This window comes from Chiloscyllium plagiosum, chromosome 42 (genome assembly GCF_004010195.1).
Source record: "Chiloscyllium plagiosum isolate BGI_BamShark_2017 chromosome 42, ASM401019v2, whole genome shotgun sequence".
NCBI lineage: Eukaryota > Metazoa > Chordata > Chondrichthyes > Orectolobiformes > Hemiscylliidae > Chiloscyllium > Chiloscyllium plagiosum.
Genome location: NC_057751.1, coordinates 19,327,065 through 19,345,519, shown reverse-complemented (window position 1 = coordinate 19,345,519; position 18,455 = coordinate 19,327,065). Strand labels below are relative to the sequence as shown.

Below are 18,455 nucleotides of genomic sequence, written 5' to 3'. Positions count from 1 at the left end.
AAGCTCTCTTATTGTTGCTAACTCCTGCCTGCACATCCCCAATCTTTCTGTTCCAAAGCTCATTTACATTTCAGTTAATACTGGCTGGTTAATGTTAAATATGTTACAGTGTGCTTGAGTAAATCCCAAATTCCTGCTTTAATATCAAATTCTGGTCCCTCACTTTAGGGTCAATTGTTAAGTCAGATGGTTTAATATATTGTGCAATTACTTCAAGGACTATTTTCGTACAATTGTCTGATTGTGGAAATTGGTTCATTTATATCATGGGTGGCTTCTGCAGCAGTCAGGCCAATACATCAAATAAGTGCAGACAGAAAATTGTTGTTTGTAACATCACTACACGTCTCTCTCACTTGGTATCCATACATCTCTCTGTTGGAGCTGGCATTTTCGGTTGAGATATTAAACCGAGACCCAGCCCATTTGCACTAAAGATCCCAGGGAAAGAGGATGGTCTACCCAATATTTTTTTCTCAATCAACATATTGCTTAACATATGAGGAATGTTGAGGACTCTGGGACTATACTCAATGGAGTTTAGAAGGATGAGAGGGAATCTGATTGAAACTTACAGAATACTGAATGGCCTGAACAGAGGAGCTGTTGAGAAGGTGTTTCCAATGGCAGGAGAGACAAGGACCCGAGGGCGCAGCCTTAGAATAAAGTGAAGACCCTTTGGAACAAAGATAAGGAGAAACTTCTTCAGTCAGAGAATGGTAAATCTGTGGAATTCACTGCCATAGAGGCTGTGGAGACCAGGTCATTGAGTATATTTAAGATGGAGATAGATAAGTTCTTGATTACCAAGAGGGATCAAAGGTCATGGGGAAAAAGCAGGAAAATGGGGTTGAAAAACCTATCAGCCATGATTGAATGGCAGAGCAGACTCAATGGGCCAAATTTCTGCTCCTATGTCTTATTATCTGGTTATTAACACATTGCTGTTTGCAAAAACATGCACAAAATTGACTGCTGTGTTACTTACATTTCAAAGTACTTATTTGGCTCTGAAGTGCTTGAGGACATCCTGAGGTTGTGAAAGGTGCTATATAAATGTAAGTTCTTCATTTTTTCTGTTTCTTTTTTATTTCTCTATCCCTCTCACTTGTATCATTGAGAGTCCCTATCTCTTCTTCCTACTTTCCCTTTCTCCAACCACAGGAAGAAAAACAATATTTAAGATGCAACATAGCATCTGCTAATACTTTATATTTTCATTTGCTTTTCAACAAAGTACCTGTGGAATATTTTTCAAACTGATGCTAATTTCCTCTTGTATTTGCAGCCTGGAGCTAACAAAGCGGAGAAGTTTGACTGTGTGAGTATATCACAAACAGCAGTATACAAACAAAATCAGTGATTTACCTTGAGGCTCTTTAATCTGGTAGGATACATGCAAACATCTCATAATCTGACTGGAGATGCAGAAGATCAAATTTGCTGAACTTAAATACATGCTTGCATGATTGGACTGTTTAAATTTAAAAGGCAAGATTGGCACTGTTAGGATAGCAAAAAACACTAGAGATATCTCTACAACAGCTTCATAAAGTGCAAAAAACTCCACATTATTAACCTCATCTCTGTGTTACCTTGTGTAATCCATCACTATTGGTTCATGGTATGCATTCAATGCTTGTCGTGTTTTTTCCAACTATATATTATTGCCACTAAATAGGTAAACTGTGCCTTTGTAGGTGAGTTCCCGTGTAATCTGAACTCTAAAGATTAGATAACTCTTCAGTAATCACACCCAGCGATCCGTTATTCTTTAGCAATGCTACACTATGTGTCTCATCAGATGTGGGCCCACTGTGAACACCCAAAGCATTGACTGGTTTCAAACAGTGATACAGTAGTACTCTCCTTTTCATGATTAGATGCCCTCCTGACATATTGGTAAGTAACATCGCAAATGTACATAATCTGATTCCACTCTATGTTGCTTAATGCTAATCACACTTAAAATTAAAATGATTTTTTGTTAGATATATTTAAATTACAGACAATGCCTGCATAACAGGAATCAAAAGTATCTTATAAAGGATTTCCCACGGACTCTAAAGGAAGCTTAAATTTTGCCAGACCTACATGATTCTGACATGCAGCTGTGCTTTCCATCCTGTCTGTAGCAGAGTAGCCTCACTGTTTTTGAAATGGGAGCCTGGCTCTAAAGTTTCTGTTTTTGTTTACACAGGTTATGAATTTTCTGAATAAGATGGCTGGTAATGAATATGTGGGCTTCAGCAATGCTACGTAAGTACCAAACTGCTTTCCTATATCTGCCAAATTTCATGCCTCTAACAGTGGTTTGCTGTTAAACTGAGGATACTTCGCTAGTGAGCCCACTACCGTCCTTTCAGCTTTGCTCATCTGTGCCTGTTTTACTTCAAGAATGTACCTTGTGGGTTCATGATCCACTCCAGGACTCATTACATAATCTATGCTGAGAATTGCAGTACAATACTGAGGATGTGCTGCAACACCAGAAGTTTTGTCTTTTGACATTAAACCAAAACTCCCACACATTGCTTCATGTGAATGTATAGGTTCTTGAGGCACCAGTGAGCTTTCCTTGGTATCCTGGCAAAATTTCTCCCTTGATCAAGATCAAAGAAATGAATTAATTGTTCATTATTTTGTTCATTGTGGGCAAATTACCTGCATGTTTTCCAGAACAGTAGTAATTGTGTTTATCACTAGAGTAGCTCCTAGTCTGTAAAGTTCTTTGGGAATATCCTAAGGATGTGAAAGGTGCTATGTAAATACAGTTTTACAGGCTTGTGCCTTGTCCCCCTATATTGTCCATTCCTAAAAATGTTATTTTGAGCCATGAGAACAGTATCAACTAACTTCATTTTTCAAATGGTTCCAGACAACAGAGTATAAGGTCCTGTGGTGCAGTGGTAGTGTCTCTATCCCTGATCCAGGAGGCCATGGTCCATCTGTTCTAGAGATACATCCTAATATGTTTGAGCAGGTTGGTTGATAGGACTCTTTTTTGGTGCAGTGGTAATGCCCCTACTTCTGGACCAGGAGGCTCAGGTTCAAGTCCCACTGCTTCCAGAGGTGTGTGATAGTAACTCTGAACAGGTTGATTAAAACAGAAAATAGAGAATAATAATCATTCCCTTTGAACCACTGGAGGATCAAGCAATGAGCTTGTTTATTCGTTCAGTTTTGAGTTTTGATGCAAGAATCACGACCTTGGGTGGCACAGAGTGATTAGCGCTGCTGCCTCAGTGTCAGGGACTCAGGTTCAATTCCAACCTAGGGGGACTGTGTGAAGCTTGCATGTTCTCCCAGTGTCTGCATGGGTTTCCTCCAGGTGCTCCGGTTTCCTCTGACAGTCCAAAGATGCGCAGGTTAGGTGGATTGGCCATGGTAAATGTGGAGTTATGGAAGTAGGGTGGGTTGCTGAGGGTCAGTGCTAATTCAATAGGCCAAAAGGCCTCCATCTGCTCTGGAGGGATTCTATGATGTTATTGGGGTTCAGAGGGAATGTGGGACATTAAGCATTATTCCAAGTATTAGGGATTTAAGTTATGAAAGAAGATTAAGGAAGTTATTTCTTCAGAAGAGAGAACTTTGAGATGATCAATTACATTTTTGTTGGTTCCAAAAGGGGCCGACAAATATTACTGAGCCAAATTATTTCTTGTGGAAAGGGACTCAAATCCTTGAGGACACAAGTTAAACATAAAGGAGTTAGACAGAAAGAAAGTCAGGGGTGACATTTTCACTCAAAAAAGTAATTGCGTGGTGGAATAAGTTACCAGAGAAGAGTGAAACATACAGTATCAACAGGAACAACAAACAACAGCCCTAATAATCTGGGGCTGGGGGAATCTGCCAGTCTGTTGCTGTTGTCTGGGAATTTCTAAACAGTTGAATAGAAAATAGTTAATTTACAAAAAAAAGCCAAAAGTGCTTTCCTATTGCTGAAAATTCTTATTTCCATTCAACACTTATCTTCTTTCCATGAAGCTGGTTAAGTTCTGGTATTAGGACTGACTGCAAGTCATTAATATTGCATTTTTTTCCTTTCCATAATTAAGGTTTCAATCAGAAAAAGAGACAGGAGACAGGAATTTTGCCATTGGATACTACTTGAAAGAGAAGAAGGTAGGTCAAAAGGCAGACAATAAACATCTGTAGTGTTCATTAAGTTCTTAAGTTGCTGTTGTAGAGATGGGAGGTTTGGGTTACAGCGTGTTAAAATATATATAGCTAGAATAATAGGCGAAAGTGAGGACTGCAGATGTTGGAGATCAGAGTCAAGATTAGAGTGGTACTGGAAAAGCACAGCAGGTCAGGCAGCATCCGAGGAGCAGGAAAATCGACGTTTCAGGCAAAAGCCCTTCATCAGGAATATGAATCCTTGACCTTTTACTCTCCCATCTGCAATGAGGCTGGTTTCAAACACCAGTTCCATCACTGTGTGTTCCTGCAATAACTTGGTATTGATGTAAAAGTACTCCTTTAAACATTATTCTGTTGGGCGAAAGGCCAGCTGATCTCAGAAATCTGTTAGAAAACAAAAACACGTATCAGAGTTACTCCTTAGTAGACCCATCTGGCACTCTCCTTCAATCAGCTCAAGTCAATTGAGCTCATTTTGATTATACTGCACGGGCCCCATCTGTGGGCGAGAGGCAGGTGTTCAAGTCACGCCTGTTCTAAAGGTGTGCCATAACACGTCTGAACAGGTTGATTTAAAAATGTTATGCTGCTTGTGAGCATTCAGTAAGACAGGAAACTGAACTGGTCTTTGACCGAAATCCTAGTACTGCAGCTTTGATTATTGATGTGAGGAACTCGGAAGTATATTTAATAAAATAACCCTTGCTTATCTTTCCCTCCCTAGTGCTTTCCAGAAGGTGTTGATATGATCGCTACATTAGATTTCTACTTCCAGGTAATTAGAGCACCCCCTGTTGATGTTGGCGTTGAAAAACCAGCTGGATAGGTGCCCAGCCCTCATTGAGATGGTTGTAATCTAACCATACAACAGCGATGACACTTAATAAATACTCAATTATCTGTAACTGACATACCAATTAGATCGCTGTCCATTTGGTATTTGTTTCCGTCCAACATTGTTGACTGATGTCTTGGTTTTGTTTTCCTTCTAAATCATAATCCTAGCACAAATAGAGACATTTCTACCTCAGTACAACCTTTATCACTAAATTACAGGAATTAAACAAAGGGATCCAAAGTACAAAGGGATCTGAGAGTGCTAGTTGAGGATTCTCTAAAGATAAACATGCAGGTTGAGTCCGTGATTAAGAAAGCGAATGCAATATTGTCATTTATCTCAAGAGGGTTGGAATATAAAAGCACCGTTGTGCTACTGAGACTTTATAAGGCTCTGGTTAGGCCCCATTTGGAGTACTGTGTCCAGTTTTGGTCCCCACACCTCAGGAAGGACATACTGGCACTGGAGCATGTCCAGCGGAGATTCACACGGATGATCCCTGGAGTGGTAGGTCTAACATATGAGGAACGGCTGAGGATCCTGGGATTGTATTCATTGGAGTTTAGAAGATTAAGGGGAGATCTAATAGAAACTTACAAGATAATACATGGCTTGGAGAGGGTGGACGCTAGGAAATTGTTTCCGTCAGGCGAGGAGACTAGGACCCGTGGACACAGCCTTAGAATTAGAGGGGGTAAATTCAAAACAGAAATGCGGAAACATTTCTTCAGCCAGAAAGTGGTGGGCCTGTGGAATTCTATGCCCCGGAGTGCAGTGGAGGCCGGGACGCTAAAAGACTTCAAGGCAGAGATTGATAAATTCTTGATGTCACAAGGAATTAAGGGCTACGGGGAGAATGCGGGTAAGTGGAGTTGAAATGCCCATCAGCCATCATTGAATGGCGGAGTGGAATCGATGGGCCGAATGGCCTTACTTCCGCTCCTATGTCTTATGGTCTTATGGCTTCAAATGGCAGGAGAATCTCATTAACTTGATATGAAGCTGAAAAGTTTTAAATGTCCAATGATCTCTATTGAAATCTTTCTCTCCATTACTTCATACTTTTGTTTCCCTCTATTACTTCCCTTTTACTCACAGCATATTCTCAGTTTCCTTTCTGTCGAATTCCAATGCTCCTCAGTTCTGCCTTACTTTTGGGAGCTCTTCTGTACTACCGGTGACTCCACATTGACTTCCCACCAAAACAATGAATTTGTATACGAGGCCAAAATTCCTACTTGCTGTCTCCGTGAATGGCAACAGATTAGCGGTTTCACGCACCTCAAGAATTGATTGGTATTAGTGATTTTTCCTTTAAACGTCCATTCAGGAAGGCTGTAGTGCGGACCGGGATAGCCGGACTCCCTGTGATTCCTTGCCCAGTGAGATCTTCAGCAAGCCGCTTCCCGCGCGCACGCCAAAAGCGCGAGGCCCAGAGTGAGCAGCCACGTAGGAGGGAGGGTGCACCATAACGGAGAGCGTGTTGTCATGGTAGCAAGTCGCTTCAGCCCGTCCAGCTATGCCACTTTCTCTGTCTCTCATCGAATGATGTTACATCGGAGGCCGTTCGGCCCCCTTGTATACGTCCTGGTTCTCTCTGAACAGACAAATAATGGATCCGCCTTTCTCCCAGTAAACCTGCATCACTTCTTTCTCAGATAATAATTCAATTCACTGAGTACCTGATTGACCTTGCCTCCACCGCACTCGAGATCATTCACCATGTGAAAGAGTTGTGCCTCATGGTACTATTTCTTTCTTTGCCAATTACCTGTAAATTTGAGCTCCTTGTTTACCAATCCTGCCACCAGTGGGAACAATTTCTCCCTATCTATTCTGTTCGGCCCTCTGTCAAAGTTCCTCTCCATAATCTCATTTCTAACGAGAACAACAGTCCCAGCATTTCCAGTCTAGCTATGTCCTCAAGTACCAATCAGCCCCACTCGGACCTTTTACCACCTTTTACTAATCATTGCCTATTGAAGCTTTGTATTCTCTTTTATGTTAACTGCCAGTTTCTCATACTCTCTCTTGCTTCCCTTATTTGTTTTTCAATTCCCCTTTGAACCTTCTATGTTTAGCCTGGGCTACCTGACCTGCTGTGTGTTTCTGGCATTTTCTGTTTTCACATTTCCAATTGCCTGCAATACTTTGCTGTTGTTGTAACTGCCTCATCGTTCAAAAAAGGTCGCTAGCTATCACTGGCTTTAATTTTCTGCAATAACCAAACGTTGACATTAATGGTCTCCACAAAGGACGTCTAAATCACACTTAAGTTTTTTACTTGCTAATCTTTGCATTTGTTTATTTCTACAACACAAGTTTTCCTTTTCTTTTCCTCATTACAGCTGTGTTCGATCGAGGTAACATGTGAGTCAGGTGGAGTCATGGCTGCCACCTTAGCCAATGGGGGAATCTGCCCAATCACAGGAGAGCGGGTCCTGAGCGCTGAGGCAGTGAGGAACACCCTCAGCCTGATGCACTCGTGTGGCATGTATGATTTTTCCGGCGAATTTGCTTTCCATGTAAGCATTTATGCAATAACCTGAGATTACTCCTAATGGAAGCCATTTATGCAATTGATGGCATTACTGCAACTTTTGCAAGGACTTCTGTTTTCTCAGATTCATGCTCTGTGGGTGTGACTGGAACAGTTAATAACCGTTGCTAATCCCTAATTATTTTTTGAGAGGGTGATTGTGAGTTGACATCTTGAACTGCTGCTATCTATATTTTTTTATTTCAAAAATATACTTTATTCATAAAATACTTTGATGATCTGTACAATTGGTCATGCCATACATATGTAAACATTCCATTTATTTGCATACTGAGACAGAGTAATCATTCATATTTACAGGTCTGTACGATTACTCCACATATTTAGCTGGGGGGTCAGCAGGGCCCCCTTACTGTGTCGGCCCCTGTGCTTAGGCAGGCAGACGTTACACCGCGCCTAGGCGGGGAAAGACAGTCTTTCCCCATCGTGCCTTGGCGGCAGCTGCCCCAAGCTTCAGTGCGTCCCTCAACACGTAGTCCTGGACCTTGGAATGTGCCAGTCTGCAACACTCAGTCGGGGTCACTTCCTTCAGCTGGAAGATCAACAGGTTTCGGACCGCCCAGAGAGCGTCCTTCACCGAGTTGATGATCCTCCAGGCACAGTTGAAGTTCGTCTCAGTGTGCATCCCGGTGTCACGGTGCTGCTCGGGACGAACCTTGACAAACAACACTGCATTCCTCTCCAGACTACCTATGCATAGGCACATTCCAGAAGGAGGTGTGTGACAGTCTCGACCCCCCATAGCCGCTTCGAGGGCAGCGTGCAGTGCGGCAGAGAGTCCGGGCGTGCATAAAGGACCTCACAGGCAGAGCCCTTCTCACCACCAGCCAAGCCATGTCTTGGTGCTTGTTGGGAAGTTCTGGCGATGAGGCATTCTGCCAAATGGCTTTGACAGTCTGCTCAGGGAACCACTCGATAGGATCCGCCCTCTCCTTTTCCCGAAGGGTCTCAAGGACACTACGTGCTGACCACTTCCTGATGGACTTGTGGTCAAAGGTGTTTTTCTTCATAAATTTCTCCACAAAGGACAGGTGGTATGGAACGGTCCAACCACTCGGAGTGTTCCGCGGCGGCGAGGCGAGGCCCATCCTTCGCAACACCGGGGACAGGTAGAACCTCAGTACGTAGTGACACTTGGTGTTTGCGTACCGGGGATCCACGCACAGCTTGATGCAGCCACACACAAAGGTGGCCATCAGGGTGAGGGTGGCATTGGGTGTATTTTTCCCCCGTTCTTTATACAGGTCTTTTACATTGTGTCCCTTCGGACCCGGTCCATCTTTGATCTCCACATGAAGTGGAAGATGGCCCGGGTGACTGCGGTGGCACAGGTTCTGGGGATAGGCCAGACCTGTGCCACGTATAACAATACTGAGAGTACCTCACACCTGATGACCAGGTTTTTCCCGGCGATGGAGAGCGACCGTTGCTCCCATCTGCTCAGTTTCTGTCTCATCTTCCTGATCCGCTCCTCTCAGGTCTTGGCCATTTCCCCAGCCCCACCGAACCAAATACCCAGCACCTTCAGGTGGTCGGTCCTGACAGTGAAGGGGCTAGAGGATTGGTCGGCCCAGTTCCCGAAGAGCATGGCCTCGCTCTTGCCTCAGTTTACCTTGGCCCCCGAGGCCCGCTCGAACTGGTCACAGATGCACATGAGTCTGTGCACGGACAGCGGATCCGAGCAGAAAACGGCGACGTCATCCATGTACAGGGAGGCTTTAACCTGCACTGACAATGTTGGTGTAGAGCAGTCTGATCCAATTAGCGATTCCCTCCCCGAAGCCCATTTTGGAGAGGACATCCCTCATATATGTATGCGATATCCTGTCAAAGACTTTCTCCTGGTCCAGGCTGATGAGGCAGGTGTCCACCCCCCTGTCCTGCACGTAGGCAATCGTATCTCGGAGGAGTGCGAGACTCTCAGCGATCTTCCTGCCCGGTACAGCACAGGTTTGGTCAGAGTGGATCACCGACCCCAGAGCAGACCTGACCCGGTTGGCGATGACCTTTGACAAGATTTTGTAGTTTGTGTTTAACAGTGAGATTGGTCTCCAATTTCTAATTTCCTCCCTCTCCCCCTTCTGCTTGTAGATGAGGGGGATGATGCCTTTCCTCATGGATTCACTCATGGTACCTGCCCGAAGCATACTGACATACACCTCCAGTAGGTCCTGGCCAATCAAGTCCCACAGAGCAGAATAGAGCTCAACCGGTAAGCCGTCGCTTCCGGGAGTTTTATTCTTTTCGAAGGACTCGAGGGCCTTGGTCAGCTCGTCCAGAGATAGCCTGAGATGACGTTACCGAGCCATCTTCTTCCTTCAGGCTGCTGAGCATGGAGCTCTCTTTGTGCACCTTCTGGAAGAAGAAAAGTGAGCATGTCTCGTCCTGCTCCATCGAGCGGACCCTGGACCGGAAGATTATCTTGGAGGCCTCCGAAGCAAAGAGCGAGGCTTGCTGACCCTTCACCTCCTGGAGGTCCTCCGTGACATCCACCCCCATCGTCTGCAGTCTGCATACTTCCCTGGAGCTGGGACAGTTTTCCCCGCCTCTCTCTCGCCTCCTGAACACCTTTGAGGATGAAGAACCTCTTGATGTTCCCTTTTACTGTTTCCCACCAGTCCGCTGGGGACTCAAAGAGGGGCTTCATGGTTGTCCAACCTGCGTAATCACTCTTGAGCTCCTCAATGTTTCCCAGGGTCAACAGCTTAGTGTTCAGTTTCCACGTTCCCTTACCAGCCTGCTGCTCATCCTGTAGGTGACAGTCGGCCGGCAGGAGGCAGTGCTGTGCTTTTCCAGTGCCACGCATTTTGACCATGTAGATTTACCACCCAGTCTAAACCAGTTCAGATAATATTGGCTTTGACAAAGGGTCAGTTAGACGCGAAACATCAGCTCTTTTCTCTCCTTACAGATGCTGCCAGACCTGCTGAGATTTTCCAGCATTTTCTCTTTTGGTTTCAGATTCCAGCATCTGCAGTAACTTGCTTTTATCCGGATAATATTCGCCTTTATTCTGCCAATAGGGATGCGATTAAGATTATGAAGAATATGGACAGTGTGAATAGAGAGCAGCTGTTTCCCCTTGGTTGAGGGGTCAATCACAAGAGGGCATAGTTTTAGGGGTAAGGGGCAGAAGATTCGAAGGAAATTTTGAAAAAAACATTTTCACTCAACCGGTGGTAAGAATCTGGAATGCACTGCCTGGGAAGGTAGTGGAGATTGGAAACGTACAACCTTTAAAAAATATTTGGATGAGTACTTCAAATATATTAACATTCAAGGATATGGGCCAAATACTGGAAATTGGGATTAGCACACTTTTAGTGGTAGTTATGTTGGTGCTTACTCAAAGGGCTGAAGGGCCTTTTCTGCACTGTCTGAATGTATGAAACTCCCATCGGGAGCCTCACGAGTGTGTGAATAAATTAACCCTTTCTGTGGTCCTTCTAATCTTTTTGATTATAAACAAAGAAGTTGGTTACAAAGTCATTAATTGCTATTTGCCTATATGCAGTTACACGAGCGATGAGTGGTGAGTTTTAAATTGCTAAAATAAGTGATGTTACAAAGACTGTTCAGTTAAGTCATAAATAATAGTAATATCAATTGGTGAGATCACATGTTTTTGGGCAGTTGGAACCTACAAATGAATGTATGTCAATAAGACACAATTTTGAGTGAAGATGAGTACTGCCATTGCAATGCTGATCCTGAGCCCGACGATGGCTGAGAATAATTTCTAAAAACCCCCCATTGTGAATCTGAGAGACCGTAAAGGACCCATTCAATCTGTGCTGAATTCAGAAAATTGAGAGATCTTAGTTGGGAGCTGTTGCCAGCAGGACAATTGGCTTCAGCACTTCTGATCTGTAAGTGGAAAACCAGCCAATTCTGATAGTTATTTTGCAGTTCCAACTGGAAAGTGTCTTCCATATCAGTTACACATTTATCTGCAAAAGCAGGAGGCAACGCAAGAATGAAAGAGTAAAATTAATAAGATTGGCAAATCCCACAGACACAGATTGCCATGTAGAAACATAATGTTGAGGTTACATCAGAGACCTGGCTCAAGGAAGGTCAGGACTGGGTCTGAATTTTCTTGAAGTTGTTCAGGAAAGATAGGAATGCACAAAAGTGTGGTAGTAATGACCAGGAAAGCATTGCACTGCTGGAGGAAAAAGAATGTCTCAGAAAGATTGAGGTCAGATTTGATTTGGCTAGAGCTAAGGAACAAAAAAAGAACAATTACATTGTTCAGTTCACTATTTCTACTGGCTCAATAGAGAGGGTGAGCTAAGGAAACCATGATGTGGAAACATTTGGGTGGAGATGAGAAATGATAAGGCAAGAGATCACTTGTGATGGTATACAGGCCCCTGACAGTAACCATATACAGTAGTAGGGTATAAAGTCTCAGAAAAAGAAAAATAGACCAGTAGAGTTATCATGCAGTGCAGAATCACTTTTAAGATCTGTCTTTAATTCATTTTGCCAAAGTAACTTTGTTCTCTAAGTACTCATCAGTATCTCATTATCAGTCTAAGTAAAGTTTTTGAAATTGGTCAGATTAAGAGAGCTTTCAACAAGTCTTTTTTTTCCTAATACTTTCATAACTCTGTGTTTCCACAGAGTTTCTACATTCATTCGCACCAGCCAATGACACATTAAGCTATTTACATTTTTTGCCAAATTTTCTTGTTCAGGTTTTGTTTCAGCAGGGATTTTATTCCATAGTATCTTTCATTCATATTTGAATGTCGATCGTGATTACCTAGCTATCTGGCTGGGGGGACCATCAATGGGGGCAGGAGCTTTCTAGGCAAGCTCGGTTCAGGCTTTACCCAACATCTATTCAGGCATATTTTGCAACAAGGGGATAGGAGCCACTGGGCAGCACTTAAAAGCAGTAACTGCAGCAGCACTTTTTTCCACTCCTTAGCTCAGGCACTGAGACCATTTGGCACTCTCCTTACCATCCATCCTGGCTACAATCAGCAAAGCTCAGATGAGGCCAGGAACATTGACCAGCATGAATCAGATTTTGCCAACCAAACCAAACTGTGGCTGAAATTATTTCCAGTTCCTGAAACTCTCCAGCAGCTTTTTCATGTTGTGGCTTCTCCTACCCAGTAGAGTAAAGCTATTTAGTTGGTGTCTCATATGTGAGTTTATTATCCAGCTGGAAGATGTGGCCTAACAACATGGCATTAATGATTTGTCTATTGTCTTTGGTGTTTGTCACATACGTTTTCTTGTGTGTGTGCAGGTTGGCCTTCCAGCAAAATCTGGTGTTTCTGGTGGTGTTCTGCTGGTAGTGCCCAATGTGATGGGCATCATGTGTTGGTCTCCTGCCTTGGACAAAGTTGGAAATAGTGTGAGAGGTATCGATTTCTGTCAGGTAAGAGATCACAACAGAGTGAGACTCCACAACTCAATAGAATTAGTGAGAGCAGCATATCTCATTCAGTAACAGTCCAACTTTGTAATGCCACCGAACATCCAATGGTGTTGTGAATGTTTGTCACAGAATAAATAAAATCCATTACGGATCTTCCAGTCACAGTACCACCAGAGGTGCATTTGCCAGTGGGAGGCAGCTCAATGCATCCACATTTGCTACTTGGCCTTTTGGACAGTGTTTCAACTTTTAATTAAATGCACTTAGTATTAAAGCCCACCGCTGAATGCAGCCTGAAGCTATGGGCAGCACTGCCTTGTCCTCTTTAAGTACATCTAGCAGGGGTTTGTGGTCCTTTAAATATTACAAATTTACGTTTGTAAAAGTATTGGTGAACTTCCTGACTCCAAATATGACTGCTAAACCTTCCTTCTCTATCTGAGCACATTTACACTCTGTGTTAGCCAAAGTCCGGGATGCATACACTGTTGGGCATTCCTCTCCATTAGGCCACCTCTGAGCTAATACTACCCCGATGCCGTATGGGGAGGCATCACATATCAGTACCAAATCTTGCTTGGGATCACAGTGTGCTGACACCTTAGAGGATGATAGCTGTTTCTTCACTTCCCTGAAAGCTCTGGCTTGGCCAAGCGACCCTTTCCAAGGCTGGCTTGGGGTAGACCTTGTAAAACGTTCTCCATTATCCGCTGAAAAATTGCACAGGCTAACGATACCCCAAGTGGCAGTTTGGTATATTGGTACAAACTCTTATGGGTATTAATAGAAGCATTCTTCTGGGAATCCTCAGGTAACTGCAATTGCAAGTACACTCATGTCCAGCTTCATGAAGGACAGCCTCCATGCCAGTGTTGCATGTAAATCCTCTATGCGAGGGATTGGATATTTATCCAACTATGCAAAGCAGTTTACCTTTTGTTTAAAATCTCCACAAAGGGGAACTGACCCATCGGGCTTCACAATCAGTACGCCCGGTGCTGCCCATTCCGCAAACTGGACTGGTCTGACGATTCCCTCCCTTTCCAGGCTCCTGATTTATGCCTCTACTTTTGCCCATAGGGCAAATGGCACTGGGCGGGCCTTGCAGAATCATGCAATTGTTTCTTGGTCAACATGCTAGGTGGCTTTGGCTCCTTTGATAGTGTCTAGACATTTCTGAAAAACTTACAGGTATTTAATTCAGACTTCACTCAGGCAGCCATTTCCTAACCAAAAATGTTGAGTTAATCTCTGTGAATCTTTCTCAACCAATTTTGCCCCATCGGGCTTGGGCCCAAGCCTTTTACCACAATCAATGGTAACTGCACCAGCTGCTTCTCACAAGAGACTGGAATCAAAGTTGCCCCCTTAATCTGTAAGGTTCCCAGTACAGGTTCTCAGTCTAGCCGAGGTCTTGCACAAACTTAAGGGTTGAGGTCCAGAGCAAATTTTGTTCTGTGATCACTGAAACTGCCACGCCGGTATTGGCCTCCTTTAGAACCAGGTGACCATTTAACCAGACATTTATTTAACTGTTTCAAACCGGATTTAAGCGGACTTTCCAGGGTATGCACTCTGCTGGATACCAGCCGATAAGTTCTGTTACTCTTTTGCCATCTCGAGTTGGCCTGGACCCTGAAGAAGATTTTAATCACTTGGCTGGAGTGTGGCTTTGTTTTGGGTTTTGCTGTGGGCTGACCTAGAGCCCCTCTGTTCAGCACATGTCCTGAGTGATTGCCTTCACTCAAGTGGTGTCCCCCAAGCCCAGTCAGATTGGTGTCCACTTCCATTGGAATTGAAAATGTGTTGCTGGAAAAGTGCAGCAGGTCAGGCAGCATCCAGGGAACAGGAGAATCGACGTTTCGGGCATAAGCCCTTCTTCAGGACTTCCATTGGAATACCCTGTAACTTGTATGCTCCACTTGCTGAATTTTCCGATGATAATGCCAGTTTTCATGTCCAGTTGGCCTTCAGCTAGTAGGCGCTTTTGCAGGGTTAAATCATTAATCCTCCTCTTGTTATCTCTGAAATAATTCCACATAAGCTGGTATCCTGTTACCAAGTCATCCTTTATTTACACGGGGAGAGTGCTTGACACTGATCCAGCTTCTTCAGAGCCAGCTCTCTCAGTGAACAAAACTCCTGACACACCCATTTATGTGTCAGCCAGAGCTCCCTTATTGGATCAGATTGGGGCTGTTAATTAGGGAACTCATATTCTATGATGACCACCTGGCTGACCTCATTACAATCACAACACAATTATCTCCCTTTTATGTATATGTCCACGTCTTACCTGAACTTAATTGAGCAAATCCTTTCAGGGAGTGATTGGTCCTTTATGTTTCAGGAGCTGGTTTCTCTGTTCAACTTTCACAACTATGATAATCTGAGGCATTTTGCCAGGAAACTAGACCCACGGAGAAACGGAAGTGAAGTCAAGGTAAGAAATCTGATGAGTCCACATCTGAGAATACACTGTGTGCCAGCTACTCCAGCTCTTGGCTCAGTTGATACACTTTCACCAGGGCTAACCCACAGCCAGAGACAAGCTGCTGCACAATCACTTCCAGAAAGAAAAAAAGAAATCCTAAACTATTTCCTACCCCAAAATATATGAAAGTCATCTGATAATTCCTGACTTCAATTGCTAAGTTGTTTATACAGAAATATGGAAATAACCCTCTCTTTGCCCTCAACTAATGTTTTGGGTTTTGCTGTGGGCTGACCTAGAGCCCCTCTGTTTCCTGCCCTCTCCTCAGTTCATAATGTTACTTTATATCCCCTATTTCCTGTTAGTCCATGCAAGTGCTCTTTGCCCTTAATTAAGCCGTTCACTTTGACAATCTTTCCCTCCACATTGCCATGTTGATGTAGTTTCTGCTTTGCAAGTGGAATTCTGCAATGTGCTGTGGACAAGAATTTGTGACCTTAAAAAATATCACAAGAATGTCTGCCCATGGAAAACAGCAGTGTCCCAGCCTCCAGAGAATCAGATAGGAGCTAGGAGCAGTGCTGTATTTGTCCATGAATGCAGGCACCACTGTCAGTTTGAAATAAGTGTGGACATGGAAGAACATTTTGATTTATTACTTTTTAGATCAGATAATATTTACATAGTACTTCCTTCTAGAAGATCAAATGGATGTGGAGAAATCATGATGGTGTAGAAAGTACAGGGAGGAACATTCTGAGTTTGTTCTTACTGTTATAACTAAGCATTTAAATAGAAACCAAAGAACATGAAATCTTTTAAAAACAAATGCTATTTTGTTGATTCTACCAGGAGGAATCAGTGGTGAACTTGCTCTTTGCTGCATATAGTGGTGACATAGCTGCACTGCGCAGGTAAGTAAGAGCTGCTAATTTGACTATCAATTATAAATTACCTTCCTATTGAAGGGACATGAGAGAAATAATTACAGGTTATGAACCATAATACTTGCAGAATTTTTTAAAAAAACAAATAAAGAACTAAGTAAATAAAATAGACATGCAGGGCCAGGCGATGAAGGGCTTATGCCTGAAACGTCGACTCTCCTGCTCTTTGGATGCTGCCTGACCTACTGCGCTTTTCCAGTGCCACACGTTTCAACTCTGATCTCCAGCATCTGCAGTCCTCACTTTCTCCTCCCCAATGTGTTGTAACTGCATGATGCGCGAGGTGGTGGATCACATTGTGGTTCAAAGTGATCACATCTGTAGCAAGTGCTGGTTGTTTCATGAGCTGGAGCAAGAGCTTCAAATGCTGCGATAGATCAGGGAGGGGGAGAGTTACCTGGATGCTGTGTTACAGAAGGCAGTCACATCTCCTAGATTAACTACCTCGAATTTGGTCAGTGGCCAGGGACAGGAGGGTGTGAGTATGAGCGAGGCAGGTGGAGGCATCCAGGAGGTAATGATATAGGAGCCTCAGCCCTTGAGCTTGTCAGCAGGTTTGAGAGTCATACTCCCTGTGTGGACAAGAGCAGGGGCTGTAGGGAGGATAAGCAATTTGACCTCAGCACTGAGGTACAAAAGAGAAATGTAGTTATGGAGAAAATTACTGGAATGCGATTTTTTGAGAAGGTTTGTAGCTCAGGTTGAGGATCAGTTTGTAAATTTGCTCGCTGAGCCGGTAGGTTTCTTCTCAGATGTTTCGTCACCATGCCAGGTAACACCATCAGTGAGCCTCCATTGAAGCACTGGTGTACCGTTTCACTTTCTATTTATGTGTCTTGGTTTGTTAAGGTGGATGGTATCATTTCGGGTTCTTTTTCGGAGTTGGTAAATGGGGTCCAAATCAATGTGCTTATTGATGGAGTTCTGGTTTGAATGCCAGGCCTCTAGGCCTTCCCATGTGTGTCTCTGTTTAGGCTGTCCCTGGATGAATGTATTGTCCCAGTCGAAGCAGTATCCTTCTTTGTCTGTGTGTAAGGATACTAATGATAGCTGGTCATGTCTTTTGGTGGCTAGTTGGTGTTTGTGTATCCTGGTGGCTAGTTTTTTGGAATCAGCTATAATGGGATTATAATTGAGTAAAGGTAACTACAAAGACATGAGGGAGGAATTGGCTAGAGTTGATTGGAAGGGGAGCCTACCAGGGAAGATGGTGGAGCATCAACGGCAGGAGTTTCTGGGGGTAATTCAGGAGGCACAGCAGAAATTCATCCCAAGGAAGAAGCAACATGCTGAGGGGAGGATGAGGCAACCTTGACTGACATGGGAAGTCAGGAACAGCATAAAGACAAAAGAAAAAGCAAACAATGTGGTGAAGATTAGTGGGAAGCGAGAAGATTGGGAAACCTTTAAAAACCAGCAAAAGACAACTAAAAAAGCAATAAGGGGGAAAAGATGAAATGAGGTTAAGCTAGCTGGTATTGTAAAAGAAGATTGTAGGAGGTATTTTTAGATATTTAAAAGGTAAGAAAGAGGCAAGGGTGGACATTGGACCACTGGAAACAAGACTGGAGAAGTAGTAATGGGAAACAAAGAAATGGCAGAGGAACTGAACAGGTACTTTGCATTCGTTTTCCCAGTGGAAGACACCAGTAGCATAGCTGAAAATGTGTTGCTGGAAAAGCGCAGCAGGTCAGGCAGCATCTAGGGAACAGGAGAATCGACGTTTCGGGCATAAGCCCTTCTTCAGTAGCATACCAAAACGTCAAGAGGGTCGGGAGGCAGTGATTAATGGAGTGGCCATTACTAAAGAGAAGGTGCTGAGGAAGCTGAAAGGTCTGAAGGTGGATAAATCACCCAGACCAAATGGACTATTCCCCAGAGTTCTGAAGGAGATAGCTGAGGAAATTGTGGAGGCATTTGTGGTGATCTTTCAGGAATCACTGGAGTAAGGGAGGGTACCAGAGGACTAGAAAATTGCAAATGTAACATCCCTGTTTAAGAAGGGAGGGAGGCAGAAGATAGGTAACTATAGGCTGGTTAGGCTGACCTTGGTCATTGGTAAGATTTGAGAGTCTATTATTAAGGAGAAAGTGAGGACCGCAGATGCTGGAGATCAGAGCTGAAAATGTGTT

General features: G+C 43.7%; 1 protein-coding gene across 2 annotated transcripts in view; it reads left to right on the top strand.

Annotated features, from left to right (window-relative positions):
• LOC122543211 (glutaminase kidney isoform, mitochondrial-like) overlaps positions 1–18,455 on the top strand; it is a 61,475-nt gene that overhangs the window by 36,307 nt on the left and 6,713 nt on the right. For both annotated transcript variants that reach the window (XM_043681684.1, XM_043681685.1), the window contains 8 exons: positions 1,289–1,321; positions 2,201–2,259; positions 4,062–4,128; positions 4,871–4,921; positions 7,333–7,509; positions 12,811–12,942; positions 15,293–15,385; positions 16,229–16,290. In XM_043681684.1, the coding sequence (XP_043537619.1) occupies positions 1,289–1,321; positions 2,201–2,259; positions 4,062–4,128; positions 4,871–4,921; positions 7,333–7,509; positions 12,811–12,942; positions 15,293–15,385; positions 16,229–16,290 (674 nt within the window). The remainder of the gene's footprint in view (positions 1–1,288; positions 1,322–2,200; positions 2,260–4,061; positions 4,129–4,870; positions 4,922–7,332; positions 7,510–12,810; positions 12,943–15,292; positions 15,386–16,228; positions 16,291–18,455) is intronic.